Source organism: Plectropomus leopardus, chromosome 3, assembly GCF_026936395.1.
Source record: "Plectropomus leopardus strain MGB_pleo_1.0 chromosome 3, ASM2693639v1, whole genome shotgun sequence".
NCBI lineage: Eukaryota > Metazoa > Chordata > Actinopteri > Perciformes > Serranidae > Plectropomus > Plectropomus leopardus.
Window position 1 is genome coordinate 2,907,942 of NC_142178.1, and position 13,776 is coordinate 2,921,717.

General features: G+C 38.5%; 2 protein-coding genes and 2 non-coding genes across 8 annotated transcripts in view; 1 reads left to right on the forward strand and 3 right to left on the reverse strand.

Annotated features, from left to right (window-relative positions):
• clgn (calmegin) overlaps positions 1 to 3,225 on the reverse strand; it is a 23,384-nt gene extending 20,159 nt beyond the window's left edge. For all 4 annotated transcript variants that reach the window (XR_015776165.1, XM_088075339.1, XM_042485157.2 and 1 more), the window contains exon 1: positions 3,031 to 3,225. The gene's annotated coding sequence lies outside the window, so the exon portion shown is untranslated. The remainder of the gene's footprint in view (positions 1 to 3,030) is intronic.
• A 1,082-nt stretch (positions 3,226 to 4,307) lies between these two features.
• exosc9 (exosome component 9) lies at positions 4,308 to 12,618 on the forward strand. 2 transcript variants are annotated; one of them, XM_042485242.2, is made up of 12 exons: positions 4,308 to 4,493; positions 4,667 to 4,761; positions 5,946 to 6,065; positions 6,266 to 6,368; positions 6,839 to 6,976; positions 7,787 to 7,869; positions 8,894 to 9,026; positions 9,179 to 9,267; positions 10,145 to 10,291; positions 11,472 to 11,659; positions 11,890 to 11,996; positions 12,293 to 12,618. In XM_042485242.2, the coding sequence occupies exons 1-11, from the start codon at positions 4,428 to 4,430 to the stop codon at positions 11,970 to 11,972; spliced, it is 1,245 nt and encodes a 414-aa protein (XP_042341176.2). In that variant the 5' UTR covers positions 4,308 to 4,427; the 3' UTR covers positions 11,973 to 11,996; positions 12,293 to 12,618. The 2 variants fall into 2 exon arrangements, with proteins under 2 accessions (XP_042341176.2, XP_042341175.2); XM_042485241.2 differs by having other exon boundaries at positions 4,309 to 4,493; positions 12,290 to 12,618.
• Positions 12,619 to 13,159: 541 nt separating this feature from the next.
• On the reverse strand, positions 13,160 to 13,231 carry trnaq-cug (transfer RNA glutamine (anticodon CUG)). Its single transcript has one exon. It is a non-coding gene; the product is annotated as a tRNA-Gln (tRNA).
• Positions 13,232 to 13,412: 181 nt separating this feature from the next.
• trnai-aau (transfer RNA isoleucine (anticodon AAU)) lies at positions 13,413 to 13,486 on the reverse strand. The gene has a single exon. It is a non-coding gene; the product is annotated as a tRNA-Ile (tRNA).
• Positions 13,487 to 13,776: the final 290 nt, after the last annotated feature.

A 13,776-nucleotide genomic window follows, 5' to 3' on the forward strand; every position in this document is an offset into this window, starting at 1 on the left:
TGTGAAACAAAATTCCCTGACTTTTTCAAAACTTTGAGGTAGGGTTGCAGCAATATATCGGTTTTAAGGAATACCATAATATGAAAGGTGATAATAATCATACTGTATACATTTGTTTATCTATGATATGAAAAAAATATGCAACTGGACTGAGAATCTCACCTTAGTCTTTTTTTCCAAAAGTGAGACTTTTTACCCATACTTCAATTTCTAAAAATGGTTCCAAGTTTTAATTAAAGAGATAAAATATTTGTTCAACCAAAACTGACCCTTCTGTTTTTATTTCTTTAAGGGTCATTCTGACTGATAATAATAAAAAAATAATAATAATAATAATTCTGTAATACTGTTAAATTTTCTGAGACGATTATCTTACCATGAAAGTCTCATCTCACTGTAGCAACCCTACTTTCAGAGTATATTTAGTTTACCAAGACAATTTTTGCAAATTCAATAATTTCTCTAGGTTTTTCATGCCGTACAAACCCGTTTGGTCTTCATTTGTAACAATAAATTGATCAGATTAAGATCTTTGTGTGTTCCCCTCTGTGCTTTAGAAATCTTCCCTGGCTGAATACTGGAACAATTCACAGATCAGTTGCACCAAACAGCTCCAATGACCTATTGATCAGGCCACAGATGCTGACTCTTGTTGTGAGCCGCCTGAAATGAGAAGCATCACTGCAGACAGCACAGCAGCACGCCTCCCTTCATTCCTGATTACCTCTAACTCCCATACTGTTATTGTTCTATTTGCCAACATCAGAGAGCAAGAGGATCAAAAGGAGAAACAGAAGGGGAGAGATGATGAACCGGCTGCACTGATAAGAGCGATCGTGTTTTGAAAAGCATCAAAATAATGCTCAGTTATTAGTTTGAATGCAAGCAAGGTAACAGTTTGTGAGAAATCTTGGCCACATCCTGTATAGGAAAAGGTGGCTGCATCCCGTGTAGGAACAGCCAAAAGGTTCTTATATTAAAACACAAATGTGTATATAGGTATTCACCTTCAAAGTGTGCAAACTAAAACTGCAAATAAAAAAAATATGCCTAATGGAAACACGTCAATTTTGAAAAAAAAACTCCCATTAGTCGCAAAAAGGTTTTTACTCTCACATGAGGTGGTTTTTCAGGTGATTCAAAAAAAGCCATATATTGTAAAACTGCAATGGAAATGCTTTTTTGGCTTTTATAACTCACATGATGCTATGGCTATGTGCTTGTCAGTATGAACTGGCTGCCTCATGATGCAGCAGGAGCTACATGAGGTGTTTTTGCATCACATAACTCTTCAAAAGTTGAGCGGATCATCCGGAAATTTTGAATCCACAATTCCTCTGTGAAATCATGGGCACCTCCCAGAAATCCCTCATACGTGGCCGCTCCCACATATAAGGGGCTGGCCTTTCCATTATGGATCTATAACACGCCTACATGGCCTTGGATTGGAAAAAATGACGACTAGTGAAGTGGCTACAATAGAAATTAAGCTGCTAATGTTTTAAACATCCATCACCATGCTTCTTGGCATGTTGTTGTGAGAGGAGAAGTCACAGAACATCACTCAGTGAAAACACAGTCATCTTCAAGTTTTCAGTCTGTTCATCTCCCCTTCACATTTTTGCAGCAAAATATATTTAGTGGACTGAAAAGTGGTTGATTTTATTATTCCAGTCAGCCACCAAAGAGCAATCATATTTGTAATATCAATACTTTATTCATTAAAAATCAATACTTAGGAGACCATGCTACACTCAAAAATATTGCGATACTTCGATTTTTGTTTCCCACCCCTACTATTGCTTCGCTGTGTGATTTTAATAGTGTGCAAATGTTTTGCTGGTTCCTGTTGCATTGCTTGATCTGTCTATGAATTTAAACCATCACCTCATCAGTTTCAAAATATCACGCTAAAGGTCAACAGCTGAAAATAAGCCAGCTGTCTAAAACTGGCACATTCATAGAAATGTTGATAATGTGCATTGTAGAAATGAAATGAATACATTAATGGTGGAAATAAAAAAATAATAAATAGAAATAAAAAACATATTTACAATTGTCATAATAATATATTTAAAATTATTTTGCAGAATCATTATATTACATCACTTCTTAAAACCCATCCTTTTGGACTTGCCTTTATGTGATGTCATATTTTCATTTTGTCTTTTTATTTCTTTTTACCTTCTTAATTCATGTTTTATTTCTTTTATTTCCTTTTAATTGTGGTTTTATTGCTTTTATTGTTTCTGTTGTTGATGTGTTTGGTCTATTACATTCCTTTTTTACTAGTTTTTGTGTTATTTCTTAAGTTGCTCATTGCCTTTTATCTGTGTTTTCAAGCCAATTTCTCAGGTCTCAAAGGGATAATATATGCAATTAAAGGTTATTAAAATCATGTACCACGCAGCTATATAAGATCATAATACACAGATATATAACGTACTAGATTATAAGTCATACACATACCTAATCAAATCAACCAGCTTTTCTGTCTGGAAGTCAGTTTCCAGCAAATTCTAGTTCCCATTTAGCTTTAGTCCTACTGGACACAGTCACAGTTCTGTAGCATCCCTACCAGCCTCTGGTTGATTGCCAGAAAGCTATTCTTTAATTTTTATAATTCCGTAGAGAAGCTTATCACTGAACAAAAGTAGGAGCTCGACAGAAGAGGTCACGGGACAGTGTTGAGGAGCTAACATGGCTGCCAGCGAGCACTGCAATGTCCAAACTCTTTTAGATGAACGGCTCTGGCTGCAGCACCTGCTCCGCTAGCTAGCTATGCTAACTGAACGGCGCGCCAATCATAAACACGAAACGTTGGCTTAAGCTTAGCTGGCAAACTAATGGAGCCCACTTCCAAAACATACCCTGGCGTTCAAAACATAAAAATCTCAATTCAAAGCGAAGGGTGGCTTTAAATGTCCTGTTAGAGAGCAGAAATGAGTGGACAGCATCGTTAGCTCGCTCGGTTAGCAGCGCTGTAGCACAGGGAGGATGGAGAGAATGAATGAGCGCGCACAAACAAACCTTGCGTCTTCTTGTAAACGCGGAGGGAATGTCGATAAAAGCTGATATTCCGCCTGAAAAGCACAGAGGTAGTATCCTGTGCGTCAGACCTACTCGGAGGCCTGCCGTACACGGTCGAAAAAAACCCAGTTGTCGGCTAGAGAAGATGGGAGGTAGATGACAGCTTTGCTCGGATAACGGTGCGCGCTTGATGAGTGAGCGAGACGGCCAATGCGCACGCGCACGTCGCGCAGATGGAGAGCGTGAATGGTGCGTTCATGTGTAACCAACAGTCGGTACAAATCAGAGCCGAGATGAGAGCCATCTTTCTTTCTTTCTTAATTGACCACTTTTCAAATTATACAGTATAACACACATGCACAAATGAATATTTAGAGTAATTTGAAGCCCTTTATCTAAGCCTTGTGATATTTGCCAGTAAGACAGACAAATCTGAGACATCATCAGTGAAACAAGAGCCTGTATTACAGTTTAGAAACAAGACCGTGGCTTCCAAAATTGGTGTCAGTCTGTTAAAATATGCATAGATCTACAGAGACACTTCAACCCAGAATTCTTGAGAGTAAAAACATTCGTAGCGTAAGTGAGAGATTGATTCAGTTTCTTCTTTACAGACAGAACAAGTTGGAGAAACAATGTTCTTGCTGTCCGAGGCTTTTCTCCTAAGACTTTTACTAAGAGAATGCGAACGCTATTCTCTTGCACGAGAGAGGCTACTTTTTAAAATAAATAACATTTGTTACTGACGCGACTAATTATAATTGTATATTTAAAAATTATGTTACAAAAATAACATTATGTATGTGTGTGTGTGAATGCCTTTTCAGTTAATTAAAAATTTCTTGTAACTTTTAATTCCCTGGCGAATTTTAAATTTTAAAGGGTAAAAGTGTATTATAAACAAATCAGCCTCTATGAATGAAATGTTTTTGCCAAAATGTTGTTGGAGATCCAAGTGAAAATCTGTCCAGACGTCACATGTACAAATAGTAAAAATATGAGTACAGTCAAGCAGGGCAGTTGCTGTAGGTTTGAAAGCTCCAAACTACGATTTCACAAGGGGCCCTTTAAGGCATCACAGGCTCCCTCTTTAGCTGCATTTCAAATTAAAAGCTTACTTCCAACATAGATTTCACTAAAACGTCCTCTGGGCAAACTGCAGATCTGGTTCATAATAAATAAAGACAAACAGTCCAAAATAATTGTGATTTTGATTTGGAATCATCCTAAACAAGTGAAATAGAGTAAATGATTCCCCTCCACCGTTACTGCGGCTTGCCGTATGTACTTCCGGGTTGGAGTTGAGAAAACATTTATGGCGGCCACATGTGTGTCGGAGCAGCAGCAGTGTACTTCAAGGATTGAAATCTAACTGCGGCTGTTAAACAGTAGTCAGAATGAAGGACACACCGCTGTCCAACTGCGAGCGGGACTTCCTGCTCAAAGCCATCCAGGAGAAAAAGGTGAGCAGCTTCTGAATATTATATGTCCGCTACATGCGCCGACACAAACCTGATGTCCCGCGGTTCAACAAATCAGCCTCCAGTCACTGGAGATAAAACATGTTTCAGTGAGTTGGGTTCATCGATATCTAGCCCATGATAATACCGTTAGTTGACGTGTTTCGTCCCTGCAGCGACTGGACGGCCGGCAGACCTACGACTACAGGAGGATGAAGATCACCTTTGGGACGGACTATGGATGCTGCTTTGTGGATCTGGGAAAAACCAGGTGAAACTACGGCCAGATGAGTGTGAAGAGTTCCTCATATATACTCTAAACATTTACTTCAGAGCGGGGTGATATTTTTTTCTTCATTATTATTATTTTCTTTTTCTTTTCTTTTTTTATACTAAGGGACTGTACTTTATTTAGCGGGGAGGAGAGCTGGGGTGTGACTTTTTTTATTTTGTTATTTTTTTTATTTTATTTAAACAAAAATGTTGTCTTTCATATATTTACAAATATATAATCTACAAATATTTTGACCTGTGCCTCCTTGAGTGAATGGGGAAAAAGACATGACCCTCCCTCCACCATCAATAAGCACACATTTTAACTGAGACTTGAAAAATAAATGTAGTTTGATGATGGGATGCCTTTGTCACGCACAATGTGTTGACCATCGGAAATTTGAAAATGTAATGATACATTTATTTATTTATTTTTTACAGTTTCTAGCAATGATAAATTGTGTTATTTGTATTTTTATTTTTTTTAAAGAAAACATGTCTGTCAAAGCTGCAAGGTTTAGAGGGTATTTTTATTAAAACAAAATTATCTACAGCCATTTAAAGATTTATGTCCGTCCCCTGAGCCAAAATAAAATAACACATGCCCCACCCCAGTGCTTAAAAATGACTTGGCATCCCTCTCCTTTTTGTACCCCCCCCCTCCTTCTCATAAATAACAAACAGTCCCTAAGGACATTAAGTAATTATCTGTATGATAATGGAGTATCAGTGTGCAGGGTCATGGCTCAGGATTCACAAACCTGTACAATAACACACGATTTGTTCAAGGACAGTCGGAAATTTGAAAATCCAATGATCATTTCTGTTTTTAAAGAAAACATGCTTGCAGGTTTGGAAGGCATGTTTTCACTAAAAATTACCAAACATTTAGTAAAAAAAATTAAAATTTGCCAAAATGATTTTAAAGAAAAAGAAAGTTTCCTAATTTTTTTCAAGAAAATATGTCAGTCAGCAGAAAATTAAATGCAAAACACAGTAATTTAAAGTTGTATGCACCTTTCCTAAAGCCAAAATAAAAATACACAAGTCCCTCCCTAGTGCTTAAAAATTTTTGACATGCATTTCCTCTTTTGCACCACCCATTTATTCCTCATAAATAACAAACAGTCCCTAAGAAGTTATTTTTTGTGTGATAATGGAGTATCAATGTGCTGCATACAGGGTCATGGCTCAGGTGTCATGTGAGCTGGTGGCTCCGAAAGAGAATCGACCAAACGAGGGCATCATGTTCTTTAATATCGAGCTGTCGCCCATGGCTTCACCAGCGTTTGAACAAGGCAGGTGAGGAAAAACAGTAGTCATGATGTTTGTATGGACTTTTCTACTCACACACATCTGGGAGACTCTTATGTTACGTGTTCGCTGGTGACATTTCTCGTTGATGGAGTTAAGTCATACATTAGACTGTGTCTGAAACATTGTGTCTTTAGTCCAACTGTGCAGAGAGTGTAAATCACCTGAGGGGGTTTGTCTCTCTACAGACCGTCTGAGCTGTCAGTCAAGTTAAACAGACAGCTGGAGAGATGCTTGAGGAACTCTAAGTGCATTGATACTGAGTCTCTGTGTGTGGTGTCTGGAGAAAAGGTAAAACACACACACACACACACACACACACACACACACACACACACACACACACACAGACCCTCTGAAACCTGAGTATCTGCTTTGATTTCTTTTTAAAACTTTGAAATGAGACAACAACTTGACAAGAAATGATCCATTTGACCATATTTTTTATATGTGTCACCATTAGGAATATATGATTATAATAAGTATAAATATAATATTCTTGATATTTTTCCATTTTTTTGATAAATTTCTGAAAATTTTCTGTCTCTCTTTGCAACATTTTTAGGTCATTTTCTTGTCATTTTTTGCTAATTTCTTACAATTTGCAAGATTTTTTTTTTTGGCCAACTTTCTTATTGCCTTTTTTCACACGTTTTGATTTATTTGAAGGTTTGATCCAGGTTTTAAAGGGTTAAAAAAGAGGAGAACTTTAACCAGTGTGGTGATGATGATGATGATGATGATGATCTGTCTTTGTTCAGGTGTGGCAGATCAGAGTGGACGTTCATATGTTGAATCATGATGGGAACCTGATGGATGCAGCCAGCATCGCAGCAATCACCGCTCTGTGCCACTTCAGACATCCTGATGTCAGCATCCAGGGAGACGAAGTTACTGTGGTGAGTCAGCAGCAAACAGCAGGTGGTGCCTCTGCTTCACTGAATTCCCCGGGGAAAACTCCACACACCCAGCAGCTCTGTTTTTTGAGTCTTTGCCCTTACTCACAGGGGAACAGTGTGAAATTTCCTGCTTTACGTCACTACTTAATCATTATTTCTGTTTATTTCAGTGCTATACATCTTTTTATTGCTGAAGTAAAAAATACCCTACAGCAATAATACTCAACTTTTGTCTCACTCACCAAATCTGGCCCCCAGTAGGTGCTGGTTGGCTCCCCAACCATTTTTAATTCACAATAAAAAAAAAGTGATTCATACTGGGAATTGTTTTTGTGCTTCTAGTATACATAAGGTGTCAGAGTGCATAAAACAGGATCAACATAGAGCTTATCTATCAAGAGAAGTGCCAGTGAAGGATCCCCCACTCCCCCGACAGAAGTCTTTACTAAGACACTAATGTCTTAAAGTCTTAGAAACATCCTAAAACCATAAAAGTGTCCTAAAATCCTTGAAACTAGCTAAAATCCTATAAATGTCCTGTAATCCTTGAAACTTCCCTAGAAAAGTCCTAGAAATATCCTAAAATCCTAGAATTGTCCTAAATCTTAGAAACATCTATGGGGCTGCAGAGACTGGCCCCTGTCCTCTTGGCATTTTGCAAAAGTGGCCCCCGAGCAAAGCAGGTTTAGTATTGGTGCCCTTCAGTTAGGTTGAACCATTGATTTAATTTTTACACTCATATCAGAGCAATTTTCTTTGCTTTGTACTTAGTGCTGGTTGTACTTGAGTATTTCTTCCTGTGCTCCGCAGTACAGTCCCGAGGAGAGAGATCCTATTCCTCTGAGTATCTACCACATGCCCATCAGTGTCAGCTTCTCCTTCTTCCTACAAGGGTAAGACACAACGTCAGAATACAAGACGCCATTATTTTCTGTGTGAAGTCGCAAAATGTTGTGATTTTTATTGAAAGGGTGCAGTGTATGGCGGTTTTAAGGATGTAGTTAACCTACATACATTTATATAAAAGAGGTGGACAAAAAAACAGAAAGAGCTGTTGGTTCAGCACAATACACTCATCAGCACCACAAATTATATCCTCCACAATTAGATTAGATTCAGATTCGATTCAAGTTTATTGTCATTGCAGAGTTCACTAAGATGACAGCTGATAGGAAGAAGCTGTTCCTGTGCCTGCTTGAGGTTAAGGTTGTTGGTTGAGGTTGTTGAGGTGCTGGACCTCCTCCCTGTAGGCCGACTCATCGTTGTTTTTGATGAGGCCCACCACAGTTGTGTCATCTGCAAAGTTGATGATATTGTTGGAGCCATGTACAGGAGTGTAGTTGTGGGTGAAGAGGGAGTAAAACTGTCATGCAGTTGAATCAACACCTCTTAAACAGTTTCAACAAAAATTGAACATTAAAAAAATCATGAGGGTGTAATTAACTGCACGACTGGCAACTGAGTGCAGAATACAAAAAGCAATGACTATAATTAAAGATCATCCAAAATATTCAAAGCACCGTCGGGTGAAGTAAATAATATTTATCATCTCGTTACAATGCAGTGTTCTGCTGGTAAAGCTCAGGACATAGGTGCCACTTGACTCACACCACCCACCCAAACACCGCTGCAGAACTATGAATCATGGAAAAAATTCTAGGGCACACTAGGATGCTCAGCTTGACGCTTATTTGTTCACAATTGAGATTAAAAACAAAAGAATGAGCAAACTTTGTGTTTGGCGTATCACTTCATTAGATTCACTCCATATTATTCACCATCAGCTGTTCCATTTCAGTCATTAACAGAGGATGAGACAGGTGTGCTTCAACAATAAAGTCATATCAACTGTAATGTTATCCATTATCCTTCCTCATTCCTAGCTTTCTTCTTCTGTACTTCCCGTTGGCTCTGCAGGACGTACTTACTAGTGGATCCCTGTGAGCGGGAAGAGCGAGTGATGGACGGCCTGCTGATGATTGCTATGAACAAACACAGAGAAATCTGCTCCATCCAGTCCAGCGGAGGCATCATGTTGCTTAAAGAGCAGGTGAATAAATACAGCGCGCTTCTTTTAGTAATGTAGTCATAAAGATCTGTCAGCTTAAACAATGATATTACAGTAAATAAACCACAAAGTATCCACATGAGAAAAAAAAAATGAGTTTAATAGCAATATATTTTGTGTGCATGTTGTTGAAGGTTATGAGATGCAGTAAAATAGCCAGCGTCAAAGTTTCTGAAATCACAGAGCTCATCACTAAAGCCCTGGAGAATGACAGGAATGCAAGGTGAGCAGTGACATCTCATCACCACACTTCTGCATTATTGAGTCCCTTCAGGATTTCGCAGTGTTGCAATTGAAACAAAATCCAGCAAATGCAGGCAATCTGTGAATTTTGATGGGCCTTGCAATTTTGTCCAATCACTATATCTTTGCCACAGCTTCGACTCATTTCATTGTACAGCTGTGTGCGGCGTATTGATCCACTCAGCCCCTTTTTTTCTCTCTGACATCTGTTTCCTTGTATGTCTTTAATAAGCTATTTAACCCTTTGAAACCTGAGCTAATTAGTGTGATTTATTTTGAAAACATGGGGAAGAAATGCAATGACTAACTTGGCAAGAAGCGCCCTGCAAATCACAAGAAATGTAAGGTGACAAGAAATGACCTCTAAAAAAGGGGAGTTTTTTTTTTTTTAATATCAGAAAACCAGAAAACCACTGGAAACTTACTATATGTATATATATACACACCATATATAGTCGTGATCGTGAACCTCACTGTTTGTAAATCTTCCTGACTGACTCTGACTTACATGGCAAAGAAAACCTTAGACAAGCTAAGATTTTGTAAAATATTGGTTTTATTTTACATTATATACATTGGCTTTGAAAATGCAACACATGGTGATGTGATTATATATATATACAAAAAATTCAAACTCTCATGATAAAAAATGCCTAAAAAAAATATAGAAATTATATAATATTTTTTAGAAAAGCTACCTGGAAATCAGGCATTGTAGGCCACAACAATCACAAAAACAACTGTCAAAATCCTGGAGGGACTGATTATACTGTGGAAGTGGACATAAAGACCACTGTTTGAACTCTGCTGTTGGCTCTAGATGATTAACAAGAACTCTTTATTTTTACATTTCCCAGGAAGGCGGGTGGCAGGTGTGGTTTTGCAGAGTCTATGCCTCAGGAGCGAATCACAGCCCTAAAAAAGGACGAGACTCCAATGGAGATGATGGATGTATCGGATAAAGTTGATGACATCGTGATGAAAGGCGAGGCCCCGCCTCAGACGTATTCTTTACCGAGGCTGAACAACAACAGCACTTACCTGCACTGTGTGTTAGGCTTAGGCAGTATTTATTTTTTCATACCTTCATACCTTCCTGGAGTTTCACTGGGGTATACAGTATATGACAGTACCCGCCAACCTCTGGTACCACTGAACAGTGAGTTCGCAGCACCCCGCAGGCCATTCCGCAGGCCATCCCGCCATTTTCAGTCCATTCAAGACACAACACGCTCATTAGATGTCAGAACTCCCCAAAACTGTCTTGGTCAATCTTGTCAGTTGTTTAGTCATTCCACTGTTGTTACAATCAGCACCTCTGGTTTGGTCCAAATAATCAGCTCGTTCTTATTTGAAACTCGTAAAATATGTCAGGTCTGTCAGTGCTTTCAGCGTATGAGTGTGACGCCAAATGCCACTTTCCGAGTCAAACCAGAATGAGGCTGGAAGGCGTCAGAGACGAACGCGCTTGGACTGAGCTATTGATGTTGTTATCATATGCCTTTTGTGTGGGAATGCAGAGTTCGGCACCTGTGTGGATGTAAAAAAAAAAAAAAATTCTGCACTTTACCAATGTGCGTCTTTTCCTAAACCTAACCATCCGTGACTTGTTGCCTTATTCCAACCATTGCTGGTTGCCATGCGCTGTTGAAAAACAAAGGACCATGCAGCATAATCCCACCATGTGCATTTGTTGACCTCAACATAACAGCATCCTGGCATGTAAACAGCTGACAAGGAGGGATACTTAAAACATCATAAGTAGACACAGGAGGTCACTGACAGAGCAGCGCAATGTGATGAGTTAGGATGATAACATGGTGAAATAATCCCTTAAATCATGGGGTTAGATGTTCCAATCAGCAAATTTACCTGTGGTCTCTGGTGTTTGCCCTTCTGCTGCTGGGGGCTCAACACAGGCCACTGTTGACTGGCTGTTTACAGTCTTGTAACGTTCTCTGCAGGTTTTTGCACCACACTGACCTCCAGTGGCACGTGATGCACAATGCATGCAAAACATCCTCATTACAGTCTCTCTAGTATGACATTAATAGATGGATGAGGGTCTGTATTTTTGATGGTATACCATCAAAAAAATACCATGATACTGCCCAAGCCTACAATGTGTCTTTCTTTACCTATGCCATATTATATCCAATGGTGCTACTTAATCATACACACCAGAGTGCCCTCCCCAGTGGTGCCAGTCCCAGGTGTGGGTCAGGTAGGACAGGGGCTGCAGAACACCTGGGGACTGGAGGAGGAAGAGGAAGAGGACGAAGAAGAGAAAAACGACAGCAGCAGTGAAGAACAAGAGGAAAGAGTAACAAAGAGGGAGAAGGAACAGTATGAAAAGGAGAAGAGAAGAGGAGGTTTGTTAATTTTTTTTTATGTTAGGTCAAATAGAAATTATTCAGGGAGGTTTCTCTTTCTGAAGAGTCAAACAAAAGAAAAACGCATCAACACTCATACACGTTGTTGGAAAGAGAAAGTGCTGTAATAATGAATCCGATTTCCAAACAGCAACACCTTTATTGTTGTTCTTTAAGTAATTATTTTGAATAATTTGAAACATAAATTGAACATTTGTGTTGATTTTCAGGGGATGTTGTTGAAATATCTGACAGTGAAGAGGAGGAGGTGGTCATCCTTCATCCAGAGACACCAGATAAAGCTCTGAAGTAGGTGCTCCAACTATCAACTGAGGAGGTATGTTCACAAAATGCAAATTTTGATCTCCCAGCCATCAAAGCGTGAAAAACTGCATTGTATTATTTCTGGGTCTCATTCTGGGCTTTTGCCTTGGAATTTGTCTTTTTTTTTTTTTGACCATATTTGAGAAAATACATGCAATTTCCACTATGCGCACTGTCACAATCACTGTTGCTGCCAATCACTGACATATCCCAGGCTGTGATCGTCAAATAATTATAATCTACTTAGCATGTGTTATATTGAAAATAATTCATTTTTTGTCTTTTTTTTTTCATTCAAAAACATAGTAGGATCATGACACATCCAGCTCCCACCAGAAGGAGGCAGCAACATCAAAGAAAAGAAAGAATAAATGAAAGAAGAATCCACTTAAGCTGGCTGCAGTCAGGGATCTGCTCATCTACTGCAGTGCCACTCAGTACTGCCCCACTTCAGAATAAAGACTCCTGTCCAAAGATGTCACAGTGCTGATGTTCTTCAAAGTATGGCTTCTTATTCTTTGAACATGAAGACTGCTTCTTGTTTGTTGGTATTTGGAATGAGTTTTTTCCAGATTTTTTTTTTAAATAAAGAAAATATAAAATAAACTAAAAATAAAAAATCTATATTAACCACTGTTGGGTTTTAGCAGACTTTTAATTTAAGTTGTTTGAAAAGTGGTGTATTTTGAGGGGGAAATGTGCTGTGGTGCTAATTGTGAATGGAAATAAAAAAAAAAAAGAAAGATAAAGGAAAAAGAGTTTGGCTGGAGTGCTGCTTCACGTGTAGTTGTCAAAAACAGGTGCTCTTTGGATTCAAGGACAAAAATATCCCCCCAAAAAGGAGGGAGAGGTTTTGTCTTTTTAATTTTTATGTCAGTAAGTCAAAACCAAAAAAAATCAGTGCACACCATTTTACAAAAGTTAAAAAGCCTTTGAATAAATGGGCTTGACATCTATTCATTTTGACATACAGTCTTAATCAGGGCATGCAAAAGCAAGTGCCAGCTCTCAGACATACTAAGGCATAGGGATTTGTCGCTGAATATAGTGTTTATGGGGCCAGAAATAACAAAATGTGACTGCAATGGCAAATGTCACTGACTTTATCATGACAGACAAAAAGCGATGATAAAGATATAAATGACTGCACATTATTTACAAAGATATAGAAAAGTCAGGTTCCACCGAGATTTGAACTCGGATCGCTGGATTCAGAGTCCAGAGTGCTAACCATTACACCATGGAACCAGTAGCTCGAATAGAAGTATTTACTAAATATATTTTTGACCAGATGACAGGATGTCTAATTTCTTTATATATAGATATTTTTTTTATATAGACTTGCATAATCACGTCAATCAAAAATAGAATACAATGTTTGGCTATCGTTGAATTAATTAACTACCATCACTATTAAACGCAAAAGGAGTGGCCCGTACGGGGATCGAACCCGCGACCTTGGCGTTATTAGCACCACGCTCTAACCAACTGAGCTAACCGGCCATACATAATTGGAAGAAAACATACTAGAATATAGTTGTGTAATGAACAGATACATGTCATGTATACATGTATTTATGTAAGCTCTCACAGTACCATGTTGTCATTACCAATGTTCTACTGCATAGTTAGCTCTTCGTCTACCACAGTTTCTGTTATCAAACACATGCGGTGCTTAAAGCACATGCTAACTTTTTTTTTGTTTGTTTTGTTGTTTTGTCATTTAAACTGCTGTATATATGTTTTGATAGCAAAACCATTTATACAGCTGCTGATTATGTATCTTTCAACAT

Coding starts and splice junctions, on each gene's coding strand:
- exosc9 (XM_042485242.2), top strand. CDS start 4,428: ATGAAGGACACACCGCTGTCCAACTGCGAGCGGGACTTCCTGCTCAAA. Junction 7,870..8,893: donor TTCTCCTTCTTCCTACAAGG/GTAAGACACAAC, acceptor TTGGCTCTGCAG/GACGTACTTACTAGTGGATC. Junction 10,292..11,471: donor GGCGAGGCCCCGCCTCAGAC/GTATTCTTTACC, acceptor CATACACACCAG/AGTGCCCTCCCCAGTGGTGC.